The 27,933-nt window shown below is 41.1% G+C and overlaps 1 protein-coding gene across 1 annotated transcript; it reads left to right on the forward strand.

Moving 5' to 3' along the window:
* The first annotated feature begins 9 nt into the window (after nt 1–9).
* Nucleotides 10–27,933, forward strand: TMEM167A (transmembrane protein 167A). Its single transcript, XM_057426407.1, has 4 exons — nt 10–105; nt 12,572–12,681; nt 23,000–23,034; nt 27,539–27,933. Exons 1-4 carry the CDS (start codon nt 103–105, stop codon nt 27,604–27,606), a joined length of 216 nt encoding a protein of 71 aa, XP_057282390.1. The 5' UTR covers nt 10–102; the 3' UTR covers nt 27,607–27,933.

Below are 27,933 nucleotides of genomic sequence, written 5' to 3' on the forward strand. Positions count from 1 at the left end.
CCCCCAATCCCGCTACTGGCCCACCTCGTGCCCCTGAAGGGGCGCTTCCGCCCGGCCCGGCCTAGCCTGCCGGAAGTGTGATGTGGCCGAGAGCGGGTCGCCATGGTAAGTGCGGGGCGCGGGCGGGCTGGCGGTGGCTCCGCCGCTCTGAGGCACTGCGGGACCGGGCCGCTTCCCGGCCCCTTCCTGACGACCCTGCCAGCCGAGCGATAGCCCGTGGGCGTGCTGCCGCCCCGCAGGCCCCGCACATCTTGTTTTGGCTGGGCGTGGCCTGGCTGGGTCGGGTCTTTGAGCCTTTTCAAGGCCGAGGCCTCACCCCGCCCTGGGGCAGCGAGCCGGCGGGATCGCAGCTGTCCCAGTTACACCGTAAAGCCTGGCTTAGCAATTGGCCTAGCAGTATGTCAACCCGGGCACGTCTGCGACCCTTTGCTTTCCTGCCTGGCCTGGGTGCTCGGTGGCGCAGCAGTCCCCACTCCGACCTGCAGCGCGCCTCCCAGGGTGGTGTTTCTGTTCTTCCATTCTGATTTAATGCATATGTCGATGGGCATCTTGCTTCCAGAGCAGTAAGCTGAATCTTGGCACTGACTGCTGTTCTTCTTTTGCAGGAGTAGTGCCAGGGGCCTAGGTCCGTCTTCTAATGGAAAGTGTTACGTCGTGCATAGAAATGATGTAGAGGTTTATTAGCATTGCCATTAATGTTTTCTGTGATTTCTAGTTTTTGGGGGTTGGGTTTTGGATTGTTTGTTTTTTGGGTTGTTTACATTCTGTGTATAAAGAGTGTAAACAACTTATCTATATTCTTTATATGACAGGAAAAGGTGGAACGGCTTTAATCTGACAGAGGGGAGATTAAGATGAGCTCTTAGGCAGAAGTTCTTCCCTTTGAGGCTGGTGAGGCCCTGGCACAGGTTGCCCAGAGAAGCTGTGGCTGCCCCATCCCTGGCAGTGCTCAAGGCCAGATTGGATGAGGCTTGGAGCAACCTGGTTTAGTGGAAGGTGTCCCTGCCTGTGGCAGGGAATTGAAACTGGATGAGCTTTTAAGGTTCCTTCCCAAACCAGGCTGTGAGTTTGTGATTCTGTTTGCATTTGGGTTAGAGTTAAAGCTGTGCTGTGAAATAATCTTTGGCAGCTGAGACAAAGATCTGTATATAAAGCAGTGCAGATACATGATTTTAAAATTAGAAGGAAAAACGAACAGGTAAAAGGAAAAAATGAAAACCGTTTTCCCTGTACAAGTAAAGGTACATAACCTTCACTTCAACACAGAATTGTTTTGAGTATTTTCATAATTTTTCTTAGAATCACAGACTAGTGTGGATTGGAAGGGACTCTTCAATATCTCCTAGTCTGATACCATCTGCTACAGGCAGGGACACCTTCCAGTAGACAAGGTTCATCAAGCCCCTGTCCAACCTGGCCTTGACAGGTTGTCCATCACCAGTGATTTACACTTTGCAGCTTCCACAGTGTTTTTGTACTTCCCATGTATTTATTAAAAGATCGGTATCTCTTGGATTTTCTGATGGTTTAGTTCAAAAAAAAGTTCTTAGGCTCCAGATCTTGTCACCAGCAGGAAATTGCTGGAAGTTGCTCACCTGAGCATTCCTTGGCATATCTTTTAGATAAACCTGTTCTAATCTGTGGCTTCAAGCAGTGAACAAAGGGTTTTTATGCTAAGAGGCATAAATTATCTCAGGAGATCTAAATATACAGAGAGCAAGTGAGGTAGAAGGGAAGTGAATACCTCACCTCTAATCAGTGCCTTGAAAAGGTAGATTGCACAGAAGTAGAGCATCACCTTGCTATTTTCTGTAGTACTTAAAATGATTTGAGATTGTAAAAAAAAGGCAAGATAACCTTGATGATCAGCAGACGAGACAATTGCGTTGCTAGTTTAGAACTTAAATATAATATTTATACCTAACAAAAAGATTGCATGTGTACAAGATCTTCCAGGAATTTTTTTAGCTGTCCATCTTGCTTGTTGGAGGCTACTCAGTATGCTTAGAGGAACCAGAGATAAGATAGAATCTTTCAGTGAGATTTTTCCTGTGATTTTATGTCAGCATAGGTTAGAGTAAGATTCCTCAGTCTTGTGTTTGAATTTCCTCAGGGAAAACAATAGTCACCACAGAATATTCAGGACTTTGGATTTTCCAGGAATCTACCTTGGTGCCGTGGCTGTTTCTAAAAAAAAATGTTTCGTAAGATTATCAGTCATGAGCTGTAATTAATGACACTTTTCTTTTGAGCTCACACTTGGCTGTGAGATAGGAAGCAGCTGCTGTCTGTGTATCAGCAGATGGGAGAGAGCAGAGATACAACTCCAGTTCATTCTCTTTCTCCAAAGAAAATGAGCTGCAAACTGTGGCCATTAGCACTGTGAACAGAGTAATTTTTGAAGCAGAATTTCCAAAGGACTTTATCCCTTGGAACTTTCTATCCCATTGTCTCCCAGGCTTCCTTATTATGTTCTTACTAAGCAAGTCCTGATTTGTCCTGGGTGAACGGCCAGCTGCTGCTGAACAGAAAGCACAACTTGTGTTTGTTTTTCTCCTGTTTGCTGCGAGTGAGTAGGAAAAAAAATACACTATTTTAACTTATACCAACTTTGAAAGCACTTAGAAGCTGCTCAATGGATAAAAAAGTTACTGGAAAAAGAAGGGATTCAGTATAATGACACAGCTGCTTAATTTATTTAGAAGTGTATGTATTGTTTACTGACCTTCAGAAATAATGTGTCAACTTCTGCAGTTTTGTATCTGGAAACGAAACTTTCCCTGGTGGGGTTGAGAAAATTGCCACATGCCCGTGGTGGGTAGGAAAAAGGGAGGAAGCCTAAAGTAATATTAAAATTGATAATGAGCCTCTCACATGCCAAAGTGTCACTTTCCCTCGTAGCAAAAAGGTACAGTTTCAGCTAAACATGAGTACACATGCAAAAAGTGGCTTAGTGGATACATTTTGTGTCTGCAATTGCAATTTGGTGATGGAGAATCAAGAATTGCAGAGGACTTCACAAAGATGTCTGCTTTCCGTTCACCCTCTGGTTAGGTCTGACCTCAAGCCCCGCATTACTGCTGAAAAAATAATTTGGGCACTTTCCATGAGGGCAAACATTTCTGCTACAATCTTTGTTGCTGTCTTAGAATGGTGTTTATAGAAGGAAGGGGAATTGCTCATATAACCAATTGTAAAAACATTCATTAGTAAATATTGATCCAAACCAAGCCCTTGGATATAAACATACCAGAATCTGAGACACTGTTGTGCAAAAATGCTCTCAGGAATCAAGTACGAAGTTTTATGTTTGGCGTATTCAGTGTTACAAAGAGGAATCGATCCTGATTCAAATTTGCCAATACCTTTGCTTTTATCGTGGCCTAAAGGTAGATAGGGTTGAAAACATCTCCTAGTTTGTCTTACAGTCTTAAGGTGTCTTGGTGTTGTGAATATGTTTTGGAATAACAATGGACAACTTTTTACATGTTAGTGTTATAACACCATGAGGCGTTGTATTTTTTTAAATAAGAAGCAGTAAGAATTTCAGGCAGTTACAGCTGAAGTAACACATTTTTCATCTGATAAATCCTTTTCTACCCAACTAATTTGATTTTGCTGGAGATCTGAGAGTTTTACACCAAATCTGTAATGTAAGAAGATGCTAGGACCTCCTTTGCCGCCAGGTGTGCAACAACTGACTCGCATCCCTGCAGTCAGTACTTGCAGCTCTGGCATGCCCCTAGCAGTAGGAACAAACACTGCTAATTGAGGAAGAAGCAAGAAGGCTTGCTTTCCATGTACCTTTCCTCACATCAGAATGACAAGTTTCTCAGAGAACTGAAAAGGAGAGAGGAGAGGAGAAATGCAAGATGCAGTGTGGCTAGGCAGGGACAATGACACTAATAAAGTGCATAGTAAATCTTACACCATCTATAACTACACCTGTAAATAGTAATGCTACTGTGGAGTGGGCATGTTGTGAGTTACTACCTGAAGTGTTCAGTATAGATATTTCTGTGTCAGTTTACAAGAAGATATGAGAATATGGCATCAATATTTCGCTTCTGCCATTATAGAAAAGGAAACTATTTCTTCTGCTGTTGTAAGATGCATCTCTTGATCTAATTTGGGAAGAGTAGGATGCAGTGAGTCTGCTTTTACAAATTTTACCACGTACCTGAACAGGCCAGGAATGACACTGCTGTGAGAAACCATTTCTTTGCTGAGTGCTGAACAGTTGTTGCTAAACATCTTTGACATTCTGTCTACTATTAAGCATCTTCATTTTATTCAGTAATAACATGAGACGTGTGGATCATTTTTTTTCTGTAAGCCATTTAAAATTAAGATTATACACTGCAGATTTTCCACTCATGATCCAAACTCTTTAAGTTGAACAAAAAAAAAGGAAGTTACCATAAAGTCATCAATGTCACAATATTTCGGTTGGCTACAGCATTAGACACCATGCACATCCATGGTAATAGAAGAATCACAGCCTGGTTTGGGTTGGAAGGGACCTTAAAGCTCATCCAGTTCCAACCCCCTGCCACAAGCTAACAGCTATAGTGTTGAAATGTTTTTCTGCTGGTGCACAGAACTTGGTGTTAAGACTCACCAAAAGTTTTCATTTTCAATTTAATGACCACAGAAAGAAGGTGGAAACAGCTGGCATCTAAAAATGGTACCTGTTTTAGAGATGCTAAGGATCGAAATGATGCACCTGAACTCTTCCAAACAAGGGACCTACAGCGGTGCCTGCCCACTGCCATGGGACATCAGAGACTTAGCAGAGCTTTTCAGTGTTTCTTGGCTAACAAAATATGTTTTTTCCTTACAAAGTAGTATTTATTTTTCATGTTTTAAAGACGTGGTTCTATTACTGAAAAAGAACAAAAATGTATAGAAATGCTATATATAAGTTGTGTTTTGTTTTTTTAAATTCTTAAATACTAGCTTTTTGTGTAGCCTTTAGAACAGAAAGATCATACTATCCCTCTAGTGCATGGAGCAACTTCTTAGGCTTTCTGTAAAGATGTTTAGGAACGCAGTTCAGCTTTGAGTTGCACAGGCCTTCTGTGGAAGTAAGAGATTCAGTATTATTTTTCTTCTTGTGCTATGGAGCCAATCTCTGGCTAGTTTTTGAGTTTTGCTTGTGACTTTGGTATGACAGTAAAACTTTCACCATAACATTATTTTCCTAAATTCATCAAGCACTGGCAGATAAAATGTTAGCTGTATTGCAGGTGTCAAAAGTATGCAACACAACAAAGCAGAAATATTACAGTGTCTTCATTTTTGAGATCTTTGACTTTCTTCGAAGTCTGTTTTACAAACATAAGCTTTTTGCATGCTGCTTTTGTTAGAGTAAGGATGTTGTGCAGTTCAAAATGTGCTGGTGTTGCAGAAGGGAGAGTTAGCTGATACAACAGAAACAATACTGCTCAGTTACCAAAAACACAGGAATGGTAAGAGTTTATAATTAGGCTTACTTCGGTGAGCAGAAAGAGAAGCCAGAACTTGCTTACTTGTGGGAATGTCTTTTTCTTTACATGGATATTTTTTATCATTCTGTTTGACTACACTCTAGAAATCTCTAGTGTCAAGATTTTTAGAGCAGGAGAGTCAAAAGAGCTACAAATCAAGATCTTAAGTAATTGTAGAGAGTTCTGTAGCAATGGCTGAGTATCACCTGCTCTATTTATACCTGCAGAACCTTGTTAGGTTCCCTGTTACTCTGGAGAAGCTTCAGCATCTTAAAAAGAGGCTTATAGAGTTTATTCCTGTTATCTAATGGTAGAAGGGAACAGAGGAAAAAAATCTCAGTAAAACTGTAAACTATAGAGTCTGCAGAGAATGTGTGGAGCAAACAATATGTTAAGCTTTTACTGCCATTTCTAACATAAATCTGTGTTGAGTAATTATACAGACATACACCTCTGTATACATAACCCTGTTTAAAAAAAAAAAAGCTTAATATTGTAACTTTCACTTTGTTTTTTCATATAAGATTTTTTGCTGAAATACTGCATCTGCCAGCTGCTTACACCAAAAATTCCATTTTGAATCTGTTGCTTAACTACTGGGGGGGGCAAAAAAGAAGGAATTCAAGTAAGCATGGAATTTCAACATCATCACTTGAGGTGTCATTTCAGTGTTGGTCTGTGGACTTGAGTTGCAGTGAAAAAACGAAGCTTTTGTAGGAAGGGACAACTGTTTCCATCTGTTAATTTATTTTCTACTTGTTTAAATAGATTTGTTCTGTTTTAAACAGATGTATTGGACTTCAGTTGACTGAAAAGCATAGGTGTTAGTTCCTATGTGCTGTACTTGCCATTTAAATTGATAACATACTTCTTCAATAAATGTCTAGGGAAAGATTCCCTATTACTGTAATCAAGCCTTAGCCTGTATTTTATGAATTCAAAAATACATATTTTAGAACTTTGAATATTTTAGGCAGAAGTGTGAATTTGTGTTAATTGCACTTAAATACCTTATGAACTAAATGCTAGGGTAAGTGTTCAGTAAATGTAAAGTAAAAAATGCTGTTAGTGTTGGAGCAGTTAGTAACTACTAACTCACATTTGGATACTTACTAAGAACAAACCATTTTTTCTGAAGACCTCTTGCTTAGTTCTTCAGTATAGTTTTGGAGTAATCACTTTAAACTTAACTGATTTTTAAGTTTTGTATTTTTCTTACAGTTCTAATTAGCATCCCTCTTTTACAAATGCTTATTTTCATTCATTTTTATCAGATTACATTTGGCAGCAGTAGGAAAACAAATTATTTCAGAATAGGTTGGAAAATAATATGATTATATGCATGTTTTAATTACTTTTTAGCAGTTGCTTTGACCTGCAGGTTAGGAATAGTCCTGCATGGTTTATTTCCTGTTACTGTTTTCATTATTATACTAAACATTAGTTTTAAACTGGGGAAATATGAATTGCAGTACCAAATAGAAACCTTAGATAATGAGCATTTTTTTTTCACATTTGTAAGGATTTTGTTAAAATGTCATAGATTGATTTCACTTCTCTGTGCTAGGATTTGAAGCTGACGTTACTGTGTTAATGTAGGCTTTTACATTTTTATCAGCACTTGCGTAACCACAGTGTAACTACAGTGTAAGCTCTTGGTAATGATTTAATGTTAGAAAGGCAGCTAAGTGATTGAATATCAGCATTTGTCTCATTGGTTCCAGAGAACACAATCATCAATTTTATAACATTGAGGAGGAAAGAGAAAACCAACAAAAAAAACCTGTTCTAGAAAGACTGTACGTTCTTGCAGCATCTTACACAAATGCGATTATTTCTTTAGAATATTCCAGTAGTTTAACTGTGTTTGCCCACATAAATTGATTATTTTAATAGTAACCTAGAGCAAAGTTTAACAACTTGCTGGCACTGCAATAGCCTCTCTTTTCATAGCACACACAGATGAAATCATGGTCACACCACAATTAGATAATCATTTTGTAAATACTGAAAGTCTAGGGAAGATTAAGCTTTGGCTTCAGTGTTAGGTTTGTTGAGATAAATTGGGAGAGCTTTTGTTTTAGGCTTTCTACCAACCCAGGGGGACTCAGCACAGGGTTTATGTTCTGCATGGGGTGATTGGTTTTGTTTTTTTTTTTTCCCTTTAGAACTGTGGTATCATGTGGCTTATTTTAAAGGAACATGTGTGAGGCAAGGGGATATTCAGCCTTACCTTGCCTGAGGCATAGAGTTGCATCAGAAGTTACGTTGTAACTTATTACAGTGCTATCCAAGGGTTGCAGCAACAAGTGGTTAAGAATTCTGTGCTGCTGTCTGCAGAAACATGGGGAAAAGCCATACCTGAATCTGAGAATGTAAGAGTGATGAAATGAATAGAGTACAGAGTTGCTATGCGTGATATTTTCACTGTAGAAAAGTTTAGGATTATTTTATCTATTATGGCTATGTCTGCTGAGAAGTGTGATCTACCAGTGATCACTGAAAATTTAGGTGATCATATGAGCATGACTTTCCTTTAAGCACATTGAATTCAGTACTGCTAAAGTACAAGAGTTGTGGATAGCCAGAACTCTGAGCAGTGTCTTTTGTTTTTTTTCTTCTCCCCAAATTTAATCCAAACTAAATTGCAGAAGACAACATTGTATGTAATCAGGTTGACAGCGCTCTGCAAATGTTACGGCTCATCAGGATTTCCTTTCTAAGCCACACAGGAATTTTTTTGCTCTAAATCAACACTTTATTGAAGTGTACTGAAATTTAGTTCATGCTTTTATATATTAAACTTTTGTTACCATGTACTATTCCATAGATTTATTCTTACTCATCCACAAGCTCCTTCTTCCCTCTCTCCTCACTCCAGAAAAAGGAGCTGGTTGTATCTTCCAGAGGCAACTGGAGACAGTTTCTTTCCTTGTAACTCTCTGGTTTGCCCCAGCATCCTCTGTGATGTCAGCTACGCTGTTCAGATGTGGGCTCAGATGGAAATACATTCAAATGTCTCTAATTGTGACATTTTGTCTTCTACCTGCCATATATTCACATGAGTATTTCTAATACATGCCACCACTGATAATCTGAACAAAAGAAAACTTTCAGGAGTATTCATCCTTTGTTTCTGCAATGTATTATATGGAATTATTAAGATACAGTATGATCAGGGAAATTTTGAGGTGTTTTTTTAGCGTCTAATTTGGGAAATTATTTTAAAGAGCCTTTGGGCATGTAGGTCTGAAAGCTAAAATCTGTGGTTTAAAATTTCTAAAGACTTACGAAAAAGCTTGCTCTTGCAAGTTCTGCTGAATACAATACGTCATTAGTGCTGCAGGTGATGTATAGCACTCAAAAAGTACCTGGAGATAGCACACAGGAGATGGGGGGATGACAACAGTGTAATTACTTAAGTAACACAGAGTGTAACTACTGCTGTGTTTCCACGATGTCAGAAATGTGCCAAATGCAGATGTAGAAAATGTCTGTATACATAATTAATGCCACAGCTTGCACTGTAAAACAAGATTAAAGTACCAGCACTGATTCTTTTCTGGATTTGGAGTCTGAGCCTTGGGAAGTTGGTTGGCTTTTCAGCAGCCTTTGGATGCAGTCTAAAAGGTAGCATCAGTTGTTCCATGTGCAGAAGAGGTTCACAAGACCTACATTAAGCCAGTCAAAATGTTTGAAAAATTACAGTTAATTACTTTTGGATAAGAAGAATCCATTTTAACCAAATGAAGTGCAACCCACCCATATTATATTTTCCAAACAGCTTGGTATGTGAATGCAGTATTTTTTTAAAGGATTCCGAGTCATGTATGACTCTTACAGCAGCTCTTAATTGCATCGGTTAAAGCAGCTGGATATAAATCGCCCTTTTGTATAAATTCAGCTGGGCCGTAAGATTTACTTCAAATGTGAAATGTGAAGCCATTTTCTGCAGAAATAAGTTTTCTTTTTCAGTTTAAAATTGTAGTGAAATTTTAAAATATGCATGTCTGTCCTTTTAAAGTGGCTAAGTAGGTAAATGTGTAATTCATAGCATGTTTCAGTGGAATGGCTTTTGTAATTACAGAGATGCCCTACGCTGCATATCTGGAGAAACACATGAAGAGCCCAACAAAGAGCAATTATGTACTGCCCGTATTGGTTGACTAATAGCACATTTCATGAATATACATTTACAGTCCCTGCTTAAGGGGAAGCAAGCGTGTCCTGCCATTTTCGTGTGTTGAAGTACCCAATACCAGCAGCCTCCTTGGGAAGCAGCTGCAGGAGAAAGCTTGCAGGAATTCATGGGAACCAAGCTCTGGCAGGCGCTGCACTGTGATGAGATGTTGAGAGCAGCTGTCTCTCCCAGAGGACTGATCAAATTAATCAGTTGATAGGGGGTATCTGGCTTTGCTGAGAGGCAGCCACTCCTGGATCCAGCCAGCCCCATCAAGTTCCTAGACCCACAGGAGCCAGGACACGCAGCCACTTGTAGGTTGTAAGGGTTGTCTCTGCGCGGGAATTGAGAGTTCCCTAGCTTCTGAAGTTGGCAAAAGTTTGTGCCTAGTATAAAGGCAAGATTATACTGATAATGTTGGGAGTGTGTTGTCCTTTAAGAATGATATGCCCACTATTTACAACATGGTAGAACATAAATGATGACATTGCTATCTAAGCTGAAAAACTAAAGCTAAAAAGCTAAACTGAACATGGTTTAGCAAGGGCTGTGGCTTGGGAGGAAAGCAGGTAGCCTTCCTCTGAGGACGTGAGGGCTGGCTTTGAGTGTTGGATCACCACCTCACTTCTGTAATACCCCCTCTCCATGTTCTCACTCATCACAGACACCTTGCTGGGTGTCAGCTGCATGTAGTTCCCATTTACTCTTCAACTTTTTCCCCTGCCTACCTTCTCACTGCATCCTTACAATCACATTTTCATTCTGTGCCTTTGTCTCTCAGGCTATGGTCATACCAAGGGCATGAGAAATGAGGGGATGGGCTTGGGAATTTTGCTTGTTGACCTAGACATTTAAATTAATTTGTGTATCTAGCCCTGCCTAATGCGTGTGTTCACGTTGGCAGTTCTATGTGTGTACTGGTATTGCTTCATGTGATTCATGGAGACTTCTGTGTAAGCTAAGATTTTGTGGTTTGGGGTTTGTTTGTTTGTTTTGGTTTTGTTGTGTTTTTTTTTTTTGTTACAAGGCTTTATATCTCATATTCAGAAAGCTCATGGATGTTTCAATGGCTTTGTTTCTACTAGAGCTTCTAGGTTTTATCTTTTAATTTCCTGTTAATGCAAGCGTGAACTGAAATGTGATTTTCCTCTTAACTATTTAGAAAAAATTGTGTATCAAAACATTAGCATTTAGTGATAGAGGAAGAAAGTGCACATATATCATCAGAGATGTGCCTTAGGCTCTGGAAATGGGAGCTATGGTATGCTCTTAAATCCCACTGAGATCTGCTTGAAGAAGGAAACTCTAATGCCCCTTCATGAGTGCTAAATATTCACACTTAATTAAGTACTACTATTTGGCCTTCTGGGTTTAGCATTACAAAAAAATGAGACATTTAGACACATCGTCAGAACTCCGGAATAAAGAGTGAATTTAAGGTATTTGCTTTGCCGTTTCTTTTGGAGTTTAGACTAAATAGGATTTGCAAATCAGGGTAGATGAGCAAAGAGAAGATAAGGCTCTTTGAAGTAAGCAATTGCCTCATATACTACCTGGTGCTGTTAAGTTGACCAAAATGTCATTTGAGACATGCTAAGTTTAAAAAAGAAAAATCCACAAAAAAAAAAAAAAACCCACAAAAAAAACCCCCGCAACAATAAAACTGCAGCTTCGTGTAGCTGGATTATTTTCACATTGTAAGAAGAATCTAGGTCTCAGATTTGGGAGTAATTAGTAGAATCATGTGGACTAGTAGGTAAATATTTCTACTAAAAGTTTTGGTTAACCTTACGGAAGAAAAAACTGTTGCTAGTGCATATTTTATTGGAATGGTGACGTGGCAATCATGTTGATGGAAATCAGCATCAGCCATCTTTCTTCCAGATTTTGTACTTGGTTGTGAAACTTCAGCAGTCCTTATATGAGTATCTTCTTTCACCCCCATAATGTTTATACTTCTGGAAAACATTGCTTCACATCAGCAATGATAGTTGCTTATAAGTTAATATTAAATAATGGGTTGGCCACACAAGACTTAGACTTCAGATAAAAAAAACAAAACAAAGCAACAAATAAATGTTTGTGGGATGTACTTACTGCAGATTACTGATACTTTAAATTTTACCAAATAGCCAGATATAGTAACAGTCCTTTCTAAAGAATTGTGTCTTTTTACTGGCAGATTAGTTTTGCTATCAGACAACAGAACTTCCTAAGGCAATTCGTCCATTTGTCCATCATTTTCCATATCATTAGCACTTCTAAAAATGTATTTACAGTAAAAATGTTAAAAGATGATTTAAAAATAAGATTTATGTTATCTTTTTGTAGTTCAGTTGAGCTTAATGGTACATATTTCTACAAATCTGATGAATTTTTGGTGGAGTTTTCATAAAGCAGTTTATTAACAATCCTTTTGTATATTTATTGTTACTTTCTGTCTGGGCTGTCACTTGTTTAGCTGCCAGTTACTCTTCACCTCCACTTTCACCACCACCACCATGTTACATTCATGCAAACTGCAGTTACTTGTGTTCCTGTCCAAGTGGGAACGTATGTTTTCAGTTACTCTTAGCCTGCTGCTAATGGGTTTCCACAAACTGGCTTTGGAACAGGTGCCTAGGAGCCAAACTGTAAGGTTTTTTTACCTTTACATTTGCCTAATGTTTCTTTACCCTTCTTGGGATGGATTGAGAAGGAGAAGCTACCATTTGTGGAAAGGAAACTGCCATTGTGTGCAGCTTGCTGCTAATGGAATTTCTGGCTCACTGGCACTGTAGGTTTCACTTTTGGTTTTGATGAGCATTGTCTAAGGGATCACCTGTTTTCTCCATCTTATGCAGCAACAGAAGTTTTGTACTGCAAGGATGTAATTTTTCTTTTTTCTAATTTTCTTCTGTAGTCTGCCATCTTCAACTTTCAGAGTCTACTGACAGTCATCTTGCTGCTTATATGCACATGTGCCTATATCAGATCCTTGGCTCCCAGCTTACTGGACAAAAATAAAACCGGGTATGTAATCTCTTCGTTTTACGAATAGACAAGCTGGTTTTAACTGCAGTGTTTTAGTATCCTCTTAATGGTGTGCGATAATACAAATCTTATTTTGAAAAATGTCTCGTTTTTAACAATAATGATCTTCATTTTGTAACTTACAATAGAATGCAACAAAGTATTTGCAAGCACTTAGTTGCAATTTTATGGTAAGAATTTATTAACTATTAAAAAAGCCAGCTAATACTGCTTTATTAGTTATTTTTTGGATTTCCAACTTTCTCATTAGATGCTTATTGAAAATACAGAAAAGAGTGGCATAAAGGAAACATTTTCTTACATGTGGCTATTGCTGTAATGATTTATTTTTTATTCTTAGGGTGGGTAAAAAAATACTAAAAGCAGAAGCTGGATTTTTGTTTGCTTTCAAGATAGTTATTTTGGAGGTACAAGTTTGAAACACATCTTTAGCAATAATCTGTAACTAAAAAATTAAGTATTTTTTAAAGGAAGTGACACTATGCTTGTGTGGTCTTTTTAAGTCATTGGTTTGTATTCACCAAGGTGAAGGAATTTCTAGAAGAGTTTTTGCAAGCTAACATTTTTTTTTTTTTTTTTTTTTTTTGTCCTTTGGTCACACTAACTTCAGGTCTTGCTTTTACTCCTAAACGCGTGTTCCTAAGTGACCAGTGTTTTTCTTATTTGTGTTCCCATTCTCCCAGAATATGCTTCTTGTTGCAGAGCCAACACTGCTGCAAAACAGTTCTCTACCCTGTTCAACAGCACATTTTGTAGGGCGGTGGGAAATGGGGACAGCCACAGAGCCAGATCTGTGCCTCACTTAATGCTGTTAATACCCTTAATTCTGGTTTACCAATTTTCTTTGTGCTAAAAATGAATATGACTGTATGTTGGGTGCAATGAGCAATATGCAGAGCTGTCAATTAAATCGTGTGAGTTGAAAGTAACAATTGGGCAATTTTGACCTTGAAACCACTATGGCCATGCTTAGCATTTCAGTAATACTGTCACCCAAGGATAACACAAAGGAGATAGTATTTACAGAAATAGGAATAATTCTAGCTGGTGATGTTCTAGGTGGAAAAAATCAGGCAGGCTTTTGGGCACTGGGTGTTTTACTTGTCTACTTTTTCCATTAGATAATTTGCTGTAAAAGAAAATGTGTTGGTCTGGTTTTGGTTTGTTTTTTTTTCCCCTTTTTCTGCCACTTCTGCATCTAATTTTCAGAAAAAGTGTCAAGTCTTAAGTAGACTCCTCGCCAAAAAACCTTCACTGTTTGTCTCCTGAAAACCTTTGTTGTAATTAGCCTCTGGAGTTGCTGTTTTATCATATGGATTTTCTTTCAACAGTGTAAGATACTTAAAGTGTGCTAAGGTTTTTTTTTCAGTTTCGAGTTCTAACGTGAAAATGCTTGTGTCCTTTCATATGAGGCTGTGATGTTGTCACTGACATGAGAGATTTCTTTTGATAAAAGATGGAAAGAAAGGATGACTTCATGAAGGACTGTGTGGGGTGGAGGGAGACAAGGGGAATTTGAATGTCTGCTAGTGGAAGATAACACAGTAGTCAATGAGGTATACACAGTAAAGAAGTAAGAATATTTATTTTACCGATTAAAATTTTAGGGCTGTTCTTGGCAAGGAGTGTTTCCTTTAATCTGGAGCTACTCTGTTTATTCTCGAGGCAAATCTGTCTGGAATACAATAGAACTCTCTTCATAGTATGTTTTCAAAGGGTGCTGACACAGTGGAGGAGTTGGGCATTTGATCTGTAGGTTTGTATTTGTAGAGATGTTGGACATACTATTTTGGTTTTTATATATAGCTTGTAGAGTACTTTGTACTGGAGAATAGAACGTTGGCCTGGAAGCAATGAAATTTGTTTCCTGGATGGTAAGATGTTTACATGGAGCTCATAATAAGTTCTTAAACCCTGTCCCTCTTCACTAACATATTCCATGCTCAAATTGAAATGTCTAGACATACTGGATAAAACACATTCTAGTAATATGTCATTTTACCCCAGAGATGATCTTACCTCATTATTCCTATTCCAAATTATAAAAAAGTAGTGATAAAATATTCAAGTGACAAAAGAGATGTTGATTTCTGACTGAGTGGTAACTTTGGTGAAGATTTAAATCTGTTGATAGTAAGTAAAGAAACATGTTTCTGTTGGTTGGGAAAACTGTGTTGCAAAGTGATGTCACCCATCCGCATAATACAGTATTTCATCCTGTTGACTTCTACCAAAATGTGTCTTTTCCTGTCTTTTCTGTTTCCAAGGCAACAGAATTTTAGACCTTCATTTTCCCTGACACATCTGAGTGTTTCTGTGTGCTTTGTCCTGAGCAATATCATTTAAGGTTGGGAAAACAAGTTGAGATTGGCTGTTTCATGCTAACTAGAGGGAAATGTGTACCACAACATAGTTTCTTGTCTCCATGCTAAGCAGAAAGATGTGTTAGCTTAAATGCAGCAGAGATTTCCTTTGACTTCCCATGAGCATTGCAGTGGGGTGCCTCTCACGTACCCTACTGTAGTGGCAATGGGGTTGTCCTGGTGAACACATGGCAGCTGCGTTTTTCAGCATTCCCAGTCTAGCAGCTAAAGTCTAAAGCCCCACTAAACCTTTCTCGTCTTACTGGGTTTCATTCCTTTGTATTTTTTGTTCTCCAAAAACCAACACCACTCTCACCATCAGTACTTTAGAAAGTGAAAGCCAGGAATATGCAGCAGCTCATACACATTTGACTTATGGCTCCCAGAAAACAGCAGGTATTCAAGCCAGATTGACATGTTTAACCTGCATAATACCGAGGATGAAGATGAACATGATGATGAAGAGAATAAGGAAGAGTGTAATTACTTTGAGTAGGTGCTTCAAGAGAAATTATTTTGGAGCAGATTCATTCAAGTCAGCATCATTTCTGTAATAAATGATTAAACAAAACAGGTTTTGACTTGAAAGATGCATGTGTTGGACCTGAGATTAGCAGTAATATGAAAGTCCAGGGGAGCAAAAGGCCTGTACAGGCTCTTCTTCCAATGCAAGTTCCCCTGATCATCCAGAGGCTGTGATTATAGCTGTTTAGGAGGCCCAGATTTCAATTTACTTTTGCTCAGCAGCAAACTATGTAGATAAACAGATGTACTGAGCTGTTCCAATAGCAGCACAAGCTTCTTAAAAAGGTGCTGTTGTCATCTGTTGGAAGGCTTGTCAGTCCTCAAACCAGTAATGACTTTAAGACCATAAATTGTTAACTGCAATGAGGATAGATGATGAAAGCCATATTCTGTTTTGCACATCAGAAAGGAAAATCCATATTTTTGCCAACAAGCAGTTTTTCCAGGGCTATGAATTGCTGAGGTGAGTAGCTCGAGAGAGGGCGCCTTCAACACCGGAGCGGGGGGCAGATCAGTGTCCAGGAGCCTCAACTCAGAGCGACAAGAGCCACCAAGGGAGCCTCAAGTCCTCGACAGGACCTGCCCAGGAGCCGGCAGCTCAGCTGACGAGAGCGAGCAGCTGACTCACACGGGGTGCAGCCGGAAGCAGCGGCACCAGCCCTGACTGGTTAAAAACCTGCCCCAGGGAGTGAGGCGAACAGAGCGGGTCGAGGACAGTTTGCGCGGGCAGGCGAGCGGGATGGTGAGCACTCGTCGTATGATCAGGGCCCAGTCCGGGAGCTCTGCTCTGGCTGCCCCGGCGGTGGCCAGCATAGGCACCCAGACAGAGCTGATGAGAGGGGAGGCTGCAGGGCAGAGCTCGGGGTGTAGAGAGTGTCTGTACTGGCCTTGTGAGGGAATGGTGCACAATGGGCAGGGCTGCACTCGGTGCTCCCTGGTGGAGGTCCTCCTGCAGCAGGTGACTGAGCTGCGGGATGCTCTTAATAGACTGCGAGATGTCAGGGAAGCTGAGAGGAAGCAGGGATGCTTACTCCACGCCCAAACTGTGCAGGGGCCTCAAGCTTCACCTCTACCTCATGAAGGAAAGAAGGAGGCCGTTAACCTGGGAAGCTGGGAATTAGTGACAAAAAAAAAAAAAAAAAGAAGGAAAAGGACAACCAAAAGCAAGGGGCTTCCCCCTAAGTCCCCTGTCCCCACGCAGAACCGCTTTGCTATCCTGCAGGGGGCTAATGAGGAAACGCACTCGAGCCGGAAACAGCCGGCTGATGTACTGCTAAAGAAGATCTCTACTGGTGCTGCTAGGAAAAAGTGGCGGGTCGTAGTAGTAGGGGACTCTACACTGAAAGAGACAGAAGCACTCGTCTGCCGGCCAGACCCAGTCCCAAGGGAGGTGTGTTGCCTACCAGGAGCACGGATCAGGGATGTGGCAGAGAGGCTGCCTGCTCTAGTAAGTCCCACGGACTATTACCCACTCCTGGTGATACATGTGGGTGCTACAGATATAGATAGTAGTAGTCTGGGGAACATAAAGAAGGACTACAGAGCCCTGGGGGAGGTGGTTAGGGGCTCTGGAGCTCAGGTGGTCTTTTCATCAATTCTCCAGGGTACAGGGGAGGACCTAAAAAAAGCTAGGAGGATTAGCCAGGTTAATAAATGGTTAAAAGGGTGGTGTCATAGTCAGGGGTTTGGGTGTCTTGAACACGGGGCCCAAGTTTGTAGGCCAGGTCTAGTGGGGGCTGGTGGAGCTGCTCTGATAAAGAAGGGAAAGAGCAGTTTTGGTAGGAGGCTTGCCAGACTGGTCAAGGAGGCTTTAAACTAGATGTGCTGGGGGAGTGGGGCATCATTCCATCCCAACACTCCCAGTCAGTTGCCAGAACCTATAATAAATGCCTGGAGCAATGTAGAGATATCCCAGCCGCTCCAGCCAATGAGCCAGCTTCATGTGGAGCTCGGCTCAGATGCCTCTATACAAATGCCCGGATCATGGGGAACAAACAAGAGGAATTAGAGATGTGTGCACGTCTACGGGGTATGATATAATGGGAATCACAGAAACATGGTGGGATGGCTCTTATGACTGGAGTGTTGGAATGGAAGGTTACAGGCTCTTTAGAAAAGACAGGTCTGGCAGGCGGGGAGGGGAAGTTGCCCTTTATGTTAAAGATAGGCTGGAGAGTATGGAACTTTTTCTGGGGACAGGTGAGCAGTCAACAGAGAGTTTGTGGGTCAGGGTTAAAGGGAACATAGCTATGGGAGACATTACTGTGGGGATCTGTTACAGGCTGCCTGATCAAGGAGAATATGCAGATGAAGCACTCCATAGACAGATAGGAAAAGCCTCACGCTTGCAGGCTCTTGTTCTCATGGGTGACTTCAACCACTCTGACATCTGTTGGAAGGATGGTACGGCCCAGCACAAGCAATCCAGGAGGTTTCTCTATTGTGTAGAAGACAACTTCCTTCTGCAAGTAATAGAGGAGCCGACAAGGAGAGGTGCCATGCTTGACCTTGTGCCCACCAACAGGGAAGGGCTCGTTGGAAATGTGACGCTCCAGGGCAGCCTTGGATGCAGCGATCACGAGATGCTCGAATTTGAGATCCTCAGGACAGTGAGAAGAGTGTGCAGCAAGCTCACTGCCCTGGACTTCAAAAGAGCAGACTTTGGCCTCTTCAGGAACCTGCTTAGGAAGGTTCCATGGGATACAGCCCTAGAGGGCAGAGGGGCCCAAGAATGTTGGTTGGTATTCAAGGATTACCTGCTACAAGCTCCGGAGTGTTGCATCCCAACCAGAAGGAAGTGCAGCAGGAGGGCCAGCAGACCTCCTTGGATGGATAAGGAGCTCCTGAGGAAAATTCAAATGAAAAAAGAGGCTTATAATAAGTGGAGGCAAGGACAGGTGGCATGGGAAGAGTAGAGGGATGCTCTTCTTCTACCGAGAAGCTAGGGACCAGGTTAGGAAAGCTAAGGCCCGGTTAGAATTAAACTTAGCTAGAGGTGTTAAAGATAACAGGAAGGGATTCTACAGGTACGTAGCAAATAAAAAACAGACTAGGGAGAATGTAGGCCCCCTCAGGAAGGTCTCGAGAGAGCTGGCTACACAGAATTTGGAGAAGGCTGAGGTTCTGAATGACTTCTTTGCCTCTGTCTTCACTGGCAAAGGCTCTGACCACATCACCCAAGTCCTGGAAGGCAGACGCAGGGACTGTGAGAATGAAGACCCTGCGCCCACTGTAGGAGAGGAACTGGTTCGAGACCATCTTAAGAACCTGAACATGCACAAGTCCATGGGTCCTGATGAGATCCATCCACGGGTCCTGAAGGAGCTGGCGAATGAAGTTGCGAAGCCGCTGGACATCGTATTTGAGAAATCATGGCAGTCGGGTGAAGTTCCCGATGACTGGAAAAAGGGAAATATAACCCCCATTTTCAAGAAGGGGAAAATGGATGACCCGGGGAATTACAGACCAGTCAGTCTCACCTCTGTGCCTGGCAAAATCTTGGAGCACATTCTCCTGGAAGGCATGCTAAGGCACATGAAAAACAACAAGGTGCTTGGTGACAGCCAGAATGGCTTCACTAAGGGGAAATCCTGCCTGACCAATTTGGTGGCCTTCTATGATGGGGCTATGGAACTGATGGACAGGGGTAGAGCAGCTGATGTCATCTACCTGGACTTGTGTAAAGCGTTCGACACTGTCCCACAGGACATCCTTGTCTCTAAATTGGAGAGACATCAATTTGATGGATGGACCCACTCAATGGATAAAGAGCTGGCCGGACGGCTGCACACAAAGAGTTGTGGTCAATGGCTCAGTGTCCAGCTGGAGACCAGTAACGAGTGGTGTCCCTCAGGGATCGGTGTTGGGACCGGTCTTGTTCAACATCTTAGTTGGTGATATGGACAGTGGGATTGAGTGTGCCCTCAGCAAGTTTGCTGATAACACCAAGCTGTGTGGTTTGGTTGATACCCTGGAGGGAAGGAATGCCATCCAGAGGGACGTCGACACGCTTGTGAGGTGGGCTGATGCCAGCCTCATGAAGTTTAACCATGCCAAGTGCAAGGTCCTACACCTGGGTCGGAGCAATCCCAGGCACAGCTACAGGTTGGGCAGAGAAGAGATTCAGAGCAGCCCTGCGGAGAAGGACTTGGGGGTGTTGGTTGATGAGAAAATGAACATGAGCAGGCAGTGTGTGCACTTGCAGCCCAGAAAGCCAACCATATCCTGGACTGCATTAAAAGGATTGTGACCGGCAGGTTGAAGGAGGTGATCCTGCCCCTCTGCTCTGCTCTTGTGAGACCTCACTTGGTGTATTGTGTGCAGTTCTGGTGTCCTCAACATAAAAAGGACATGGAACTGTTGGAACAAGTCCAGAGGAGGGCCACGAGGATGGTCAGGGGACTGGAGCACCTCCCATATGAAGACAGACTGAGAAAGTTGGGGCTGTTCAGCCTGAAGAAGAGAAGGCTGCGTGGAGACCTCATAGCAGCCTTCCAGTATCTGAAGGGGGCCTATAGGGATGCTGGAGAGCGACTCTTCATTAGAGACTGTGGTGACAGGACAAGGGGTAACAGGTCAAAACTTAAACAGGGGAAGTTTAGGTTGGATATAAGAAGGAAATTCTTTCCTGTTAGGGTGGTGAGGCACTGGAATAGGTTGCCCAGGGAGGTTGTGAATGCTCCATCCCTGGCAGGGTTCAAGGCCAGGCTGGATGAGGCCTTGGGTGATATGATTTAGCGTAAGGTGTCCCTGCCCATGGCAGGGGTTTGGAATTAGGTGATCTTAAGGTCCTTTCCAACCCTAACGATTCTATGATTCTAAGAACAATGTACATTACTTCAGCTATAACCTCACATCATTACACACGATCAAGAAAACCTTGAGAAGGCAAAAAATACCCTTGCTGAGATTGTTAGGCAAAATTAGCATGTTTATAGCCTGCCTGAAGGAGTTAATATGCTTTTTCCCAGATAAGATTCTACAAATATGTGTAAGAAAAGGATAGTGATGTTTTATTTCTTTGAGCTCCTGGGCAGGTTTTTGAGAGATGGCAACATGAGATGCTGGACTGTGGCAGTTTTTGTGTTGACTTTGCAGCAGTAATCTGCAAATGTTAATTTTACAGAGAGTAACAACAGTTTCAAGAGTTTTATGTGCCATCCATACAGTATTAACAGGGCTGTGTGTTTTGCTCTGTAAGATTAAAACATTTACAGGTGAATGCCTTTTTACTTGCATGCATCTTCAGAAAGTGCATATATATCTTCAGGTTACTTTACTGTATGACCTCTTAGACAGGAACAGTATAATCGCCTACATGTAGGGGTTATTACTTCTACTTGTGGAGCTATATAAAAGCAGAAAAAAAATAGCTTTGACTATACAGAAATACTTTTGTCTTGAGCAAAACAATCTAAAGCACAAATGAAAGGGCCTGCGTTCTAAAAACCGAAAATGCTGGAATGCTGTTCACAGTGCATTTCACTTTGACTTCAAAAACCTGAATCACTTGCTGTCTCTTGGAACACTTGGTTCTCACCTGCCAACACCAGACTTTTGTTTCAGAAATAAAGGGGAGGCTGTTAAATGGAAAGACAAAGGGATGCTGAAGTAAACAAAGATCATAAAAGGGGCCCTAAAATATGAAGTAGTACAGAAATTATTAAACCCCAACAAAACAGCACAGGATACATTGACTGCTGAAGTACTATGAGCAATTGGCTCAAAACTACCTGTCTGCATTTATGGAGATAAAAAAATAGGCAATTTTCAGAGACCAAGAAATGGAGAAGACAGAGAATGAAAGCATTGTGGATGGGTTCAGAGCACTGTGGGAAGGCACTTGGAGAACTGCCATCACAGCAGGTAGTAGATAGAACCCCACAAATAACATAGACTGAAGTTACTGCCGATACACGTATCAGGAGAAGGAGGAAAAATAATTAGGTTTTTTTTTTAGTCCATAAATCTACAAATAGACACTATAGTTGAATCCAGATGTTTTTACTGCATTCCATACTATGCAGTCATACTATGAAGGAAACCTTCCTGTAGACACGCTTTCAACAGAGTTTTGACCATCATTTGTAAGGATAAAAGCTGGCTTCTAGTTGGGGATGCTTCAATATTCTTCCCCTCTTCCTCATATCATAAAGCAGTCTTCAGTCATGTTCCTCTTGAACTGTCAATATGAAATTATTTTAGTTCACAGAGAAATTATAAATCTGGGACATAAGTGCACCCTCAGCAAGTTTGCTGATGATACCAAGCTGTGCGGTTCAGTTGATACACTGGAGGGACGGAATGCCATCCAGAGGGACTTTGACACACTTGTGAGGTGGGCTGATAGCAGCCTTCCAGTATCTGAAGGGGGCCTATAGGGATGCTGGAGAGAGACTCTTCATTAGGGACTGTAGTGATAGGACAAGGGGTAACGGGTTCAAACTTAAACAGAGGAAATTTAGATTTGATATAAGGAAGAAGTTCTTTACTGTGAGGGTGGTGAGGCAGTGGAATGGGTTGCCCAAGGAAGTTGTGAATGCTCCATCCCTGGTGGTGTTCACGGCCAGATTGGACAGAGCCTTGGGTGACATGGTTTAGTGTGAGGTGTCCCTGCCAATGGCAGGGGGGTTGGAACTAGATAATTTTAAGGCCTTTTCCAATCCTAACTATTCTATGATTCTATGTTTGTACATCCTTTTGGATGCGTTCTGAATAGTTGAATCCTGTTTTTGTCGTGTGTTACTTCACTTGTGAGAATTAATGTTCTGTGCAATTAGCATTAGAGACATGACAAGATAAACCTTCATAGGAGAATAAAACCGAATCTGAGTAATTGTTTTGCTATTTATTTCAACACAAGTGTTTTACATCAGATTACACCTATGAGTATACTCTGCTATAAAAGGCATTTTTATCTACTATTGCTGAGGAAAATACAAAAGAGGCACTACAAAGCATTAAAAATACTCAGGTTTATCATCTCTTACACCTGCAAGAAAACTTGCTTCAGAGTCTTAACATAAAAAGTTTCCCATCTGCAATATTTCCTACGGCAGTATTTTTTTTATTCTGTGTTTTTTCTTTGTATAAATTTCTGTCTGGGTTACTTTAATGTAGTATATAAAATTTTGATTAAATCTTTAGATTTGGAACACACACTGACTAAGAGCATCTTTGTTTTCTTGCATGCAAAATGCCTTACTAGGCTTAGCAAGAGCTTTCTCACTTTTTTGGTTCCTAGCCTGTACACCTCTGTGCAGTTGTCTGGTGTTTTCTGATGTCAAGAAGAGTGTCAAGTTGATAAACTACTGTTAATTTGGATTGGTTTAGCGTAGAAGAAGGAAAACCAGTTGACTTAAGTTATTTTATTAAACCAAGAGACTAATTAATTTATTTTATCTTCACAGACTATTGGGAATATTCTGGAAATGCGCCAGGATTGGTAATTCTTTTTCTTTGAAATCTTTAATTCTTTTTCTAGAGTATGCGTTATTCATTAGGGTAGTGTTTCCTTGTAGCAAGGAAAGCCATATCATATATCACCTTAAAAAATGAAGGTTTTTCCTCCATGAAATATGGTGAAGGTGGGGGGAGGCAGGGTATGACTGTCTTACGTAGCATCATGGAAGCCCACATTTTCAAATATCAATTCATAGATGTGGTGTTATTGCAAAAATCTTTTGCATGTTTTACTACACAAAATAACCATTGACATACTTCTTATTAACAAACAAAGGAATCAATGATTCCTTATAAACTGTTGCCTGTTTGAAATTCTAAAGGATTGCTGGCAAAAGCCAGCTACTTACCTTGTAGTAATAAACAAACATGAAATTCATGATGCAGTAAGGTTCTGTTTAATCACAAATATCTTTTTTCCCTCCTTTCTTTAGTTTCCTTCTGTGCACTTTTGAATTACACAAAGCTGTTGGTGTCAAGTAGCATCTATGGGCAGGCTGATCAACTCTGATTTTAGACACTTTCCCATAATACTCATTTATGTTTAATCATTCTGAATTTATTTTGAGAAGGAAATGGGAATATGCAACAGAAGTTTGTTCTTAGCATTAAGGTAGATCCAAGATTTTTTTAAAATTGACATATCCATCATCAAAACTATATTCTTCAAATAGTGTTGTTAGTGCAGAGCAGGAACATTGAACTTGTAATTGTAGATCTTCCTGCTTGTCACTGAACCTAAAGAAAAAATGTATCGTTCCCTCTTGTGCATTATCAGGCTTTGAAGGAGACATGACATACATTTTTCAGTATGTCAGAAAGCACTAACACAAGAACCAGGGTTTTGTGAAGACCTGTTGTTAAAATGATTGCAAATATTGTGCTATTTAGATAATAGACATAGCAGAACCAATTTTGGTATTGTAATTAAAAGATACTGGCAAGTTGGCAGCTGTCAGAAATGAATTTTGAGCTATAGCAGGAAAAAAGAAAAAGGTAAAAATTCATCTGCATTCAGGTTTGTCTGAGATTGAACGTCTTAGCTTACCTTTTTTAGTTAGTTAATATGGAAGCATATTTTTTTCCCATTAGCTATGCACAGCAAACTGTTTTAAAAACTATTTAAAGGAGTGCAAAAGAGGTTTAATGAGGCCCCTGTCAACTTGATAAAGTTAAGAACTGCAGTTCTTATGGAACAGTCTTGTTTTCCCATCATGTAGTAACATTAACAAGTTTACATTTGCTGCACCCAAGGTAATGCATGCATTCTTGTTCCCCATACTGAACTGCATCCTTTTTTCTTCATGTAAAATACTAATTTCTTTTCAACTTATATCAGAGTGGTCCAATTTAACTAGAGGAGAATGTAGTATCTTAATGTTTGTTCTGTATATTTCCATTCTTAGCAGTACCATATTCTCAGCATGGGAAATGGGCTTTGAAGGTGATTCCCATCATTTTATTTGTGTTAATCACAAATGCATGGAGAAAGTGCATGCTTTAAGAAATGAAAATGCTTACTGACTTTCTTTAACTTGCCCAGTATGTTTAAACAACCTTTTCACATGTGCATAAGATTTGAATAACCAACAAGCGGTTACGTATATACAGAGTTGTGCAAAATGATGTTTAATCCTGCCACATGGTGGTTTCTCTTTTAAGAAAATTAAGAGCAGAAAAGTATAACCCGTATGAAAATTGTAATACTCTAAACTATAGGAGGTGGACTTCCTCAAAAATTTATTTTAAACAGATGTGAAACTGTAGACATTAATTCATTCAGTTATTTGAAGTTTAATTAAATATATGCTAGATCATGACAGTATCTTGTTGCTGCAGCAGGCACTTCTGCGTATGGAAGGTGTCTCTACAGGTATTTTCTTTTGCTGTGGAAAGTTAGTTCCTCCTGTATTTGAAGGTCCTGCTGGTAATCCTTGGCAGGTTTTTTTTCTTCAATTTTTCTCTGAAAACTGTATCTCAGAAAAGCTGTTTTGTAGTAGGACAAAAGACCTTGCACAGCAAAAGGAAATGGAAATTTGTTTTTTTTTTAATAAACAGGTCCAGCTGTCTTGATGCTTCTGAACACATAAACCCAGGAATCTTCTTCATTTAAAGAGTCATTGCTGTATTGACACCTCCTAACAGTTTTCATAGAATGATAGAACAGTTTGGGTTGGAAAGGACCTTAAAATCAGCTAGTTCAAACCCCTTGCCGCAGGCAGGGACACCTTACAATAGACCGTGTCACCCAAGGTCCCATCCAACCTGGTATTGAACACTGCCAGATGTGGTACATTTACCACTTCCTTGGGTAACCCATTCCACTGCCACACCACCCTCACAGGGAAGAATTTCTTATATCTAACCTGAACTTCCCCGGTTTAAACCCATTACCCCTTGTCCTGTCACTACAGTCCCTAATGAAGAGTCACTCCCCAGCATCCTTGTAGGCCCCCTTCAGATACTGGAAGACTGCTATGAGATCTCCACGCAGCCTTCTCCAGGCTGAACAGCCCCAACTTTCTCAGCCTGTCTTCATACGGGCTGTTCCAGCCCCCTCATCATCCTCATGGCCTCCTCTGGCCTTGTTCCAACAGCTCCATGTCCTTCTTATGTTGAGGACATTCTTGTTTTGTAGACTGGAAGTACCAGTGCAGGGGATTTTGCTCTCCAGAGAGAAGTCAGTGGTTTAAAGAAGAGTAATGCTTAAGTATCATAGAATCCCAGCCTGGTTTGGGTTGAAGGGACCTTAAAGCTCCTCCAGTTGCAACCCCCTGCCACAGGCAGGACACCTTCCACTAGACACTAGATCAGAGTGCTTCAAGCCCTGCCCAGCCTGGCCTTGAACACTTCTAGGGATATATAAAAGCATAAAGTAGGAGAGTAAAAACACCTGGATAATTAAATAAAGGAACTGCCGATGTAAATAGGCAGCAGTCTGATTAACAATACTAATATTCCCCTTAATTGTGTTTGAGTTGCCTACCTAAGATTTTTTTTGTTTTTCGTAGTTTATTTGCAGAACAAGAGAACTTTGTAGCCTTTTTGTTCTGGACCAAATGGGTTGGAATATACATTTCCTGAGTGCCTTTGCCACCAAATACAAGTCTATTAATGGAGTAAATTTAACTTTCATCCATTCTGCCCCTGGAAACTGTGACACTCATTTGAAAGAGTCAGAAAATAGAGGTGTCTGCGCAACTTATGGAATCTGTTGACCGTTTTTATCATTAATCTGAAAATCTCTGGACCACATGCTGGCAATGTTATGTCTCTCTAGCAGAGAAATAAGACAGGCATCTGGCCATGTCTGTGCAGCTGTGAGCTCCCCAGACAGTTAGCTGGCTCCTGTATGATACCATGCATAGGGGATTGTCGTGGTTTAAACCCAGTCAGGCAACTTGTTCACTCACTCTCAGTGAGTGGTGCCCGGCTGACAGCAATCAAGCCCCCCACCCCCCCGGGGCTCTCCCCTTCCCTGCTCCTGGAGGAACGGGGAGGAGGATCGAAAGGGTGCAACTCCTACAGGTTGAGACAAGAACAGTCCAGCAACCAATGTACAACACAAAGCACCACCGCTACTACCAACGACAACAATGATAAGAGAAAATAACAAGGGAAGAGAATACAATACCACCGGCCAAGAAACGAGTCCCACCCAGAAGCCTGTGTCCTTTCGGGTAACTCCCAGTTACCCCCCACTCTGGGCATGACGTGCTGTGGTATGGAATACCTCCCTGCCTAGCCCGGGTCAGGCGCCCCATCTCTGCTTCCTCACAGCTTCCCCTCCTCCCTGGCAGAGCATGAGCCTCACAAAGTCCTTGGTCAGGGTAAACATCACTTAGCAACAACTGAAAACATCGGCTTCACCAACACTGTTCCCAGGCTGGAAGTCAAAACACAGCACTGCACCAGCTATCCCAAAGGAGAAACATGACTGCTACTGCTGAACCCAGGACAGGGATGCACACTGCATATAGCAGCTGTTGTGGCCAGAGAGCATTGAGGTACACCTCAGCTAAGACACAACAGCTTTTGAGCAGCTATAGCCTTTAGCCAGAATTGAGAAGAGAGCCAGTGAAAGGTTTGATGTCTTGATCAGGTTTCCAGTGCCTGCCTTCTTACTCTGTCACTAAGAAACAGCAGCAATATATTGTTTTTTTTCTTTTTAATATATTCTGGAAATGGCATCTCAGAAAAAATGGTTTGTAGTAAGATAGAAGTCCTAGTGTCAACCTTTGCTTACAGCAAACACCTCCCAGTCTGTCTTTAAAATGAAATATATCCTGTCCTACATCTTAGTTTTTCCACCCCCATGCATGTTCTACAGTTACACATCTGTAGTTGTAATAGCATTTCTTCCAGCTCGAAATGTTGAATATTAATTTGCAGTTGCAATGGGATTAATTAGTGTGTTGGGCTAGGAGCTGCCTAGATACGCTTGGTCATGCCCAAGTTTTGGTTTGGTTTGGTATTTTTTCTTTCAGGTGAACGGAAGAGCCCATACGTGGCTGTCAGCTGTGTCGTGATGGCTTTCACCATTCTGTTTGTGTAGTAGCAACTGGAGAGTGTGCTCTATGCCCTTCTGGCAAACATCAGAGCATGGAAGAAGTTCTGACAGGGAAAGACAGGAAAGCGTCATCAAGTCTCCTCTCACGCTGGATAGCGCTATTGGATAGCTTGCCTCGTAATGGATGCTCCCCCTCCTGCTAACACACCATCATGTACAGTAGTAGTGATCATAATGCAGCTAACTCCAGATGACACATGCTCATTAATGTCAAGACAGTACTGGCACTCCTGATGCAATTCTTGAAAGGGTGTCTGATGTATATCTGAGCTTTATGGAAATTGTAATTTTTTTTTTTTTTGGTTGGCTGGT

Source organism: Pezoporus wallicus, unplaced genomic scaffold, assembly GCF_028554395.1.
Source record: "Pezoporus wallicus isolate ANWC-B61680 ecotype Strahan unplaced genomic scaffold, APGP_CSIRO_Pwel_v1 contig_4485, whole genome shotgun sequence".
In the NCBI taxonomy this organism is placed as follows: Eukaryota; Metazoa; Chordata; class Aves; order Psittaciformes; family Psittacidae; genus Pezoporus; species Pezoporus wallicus.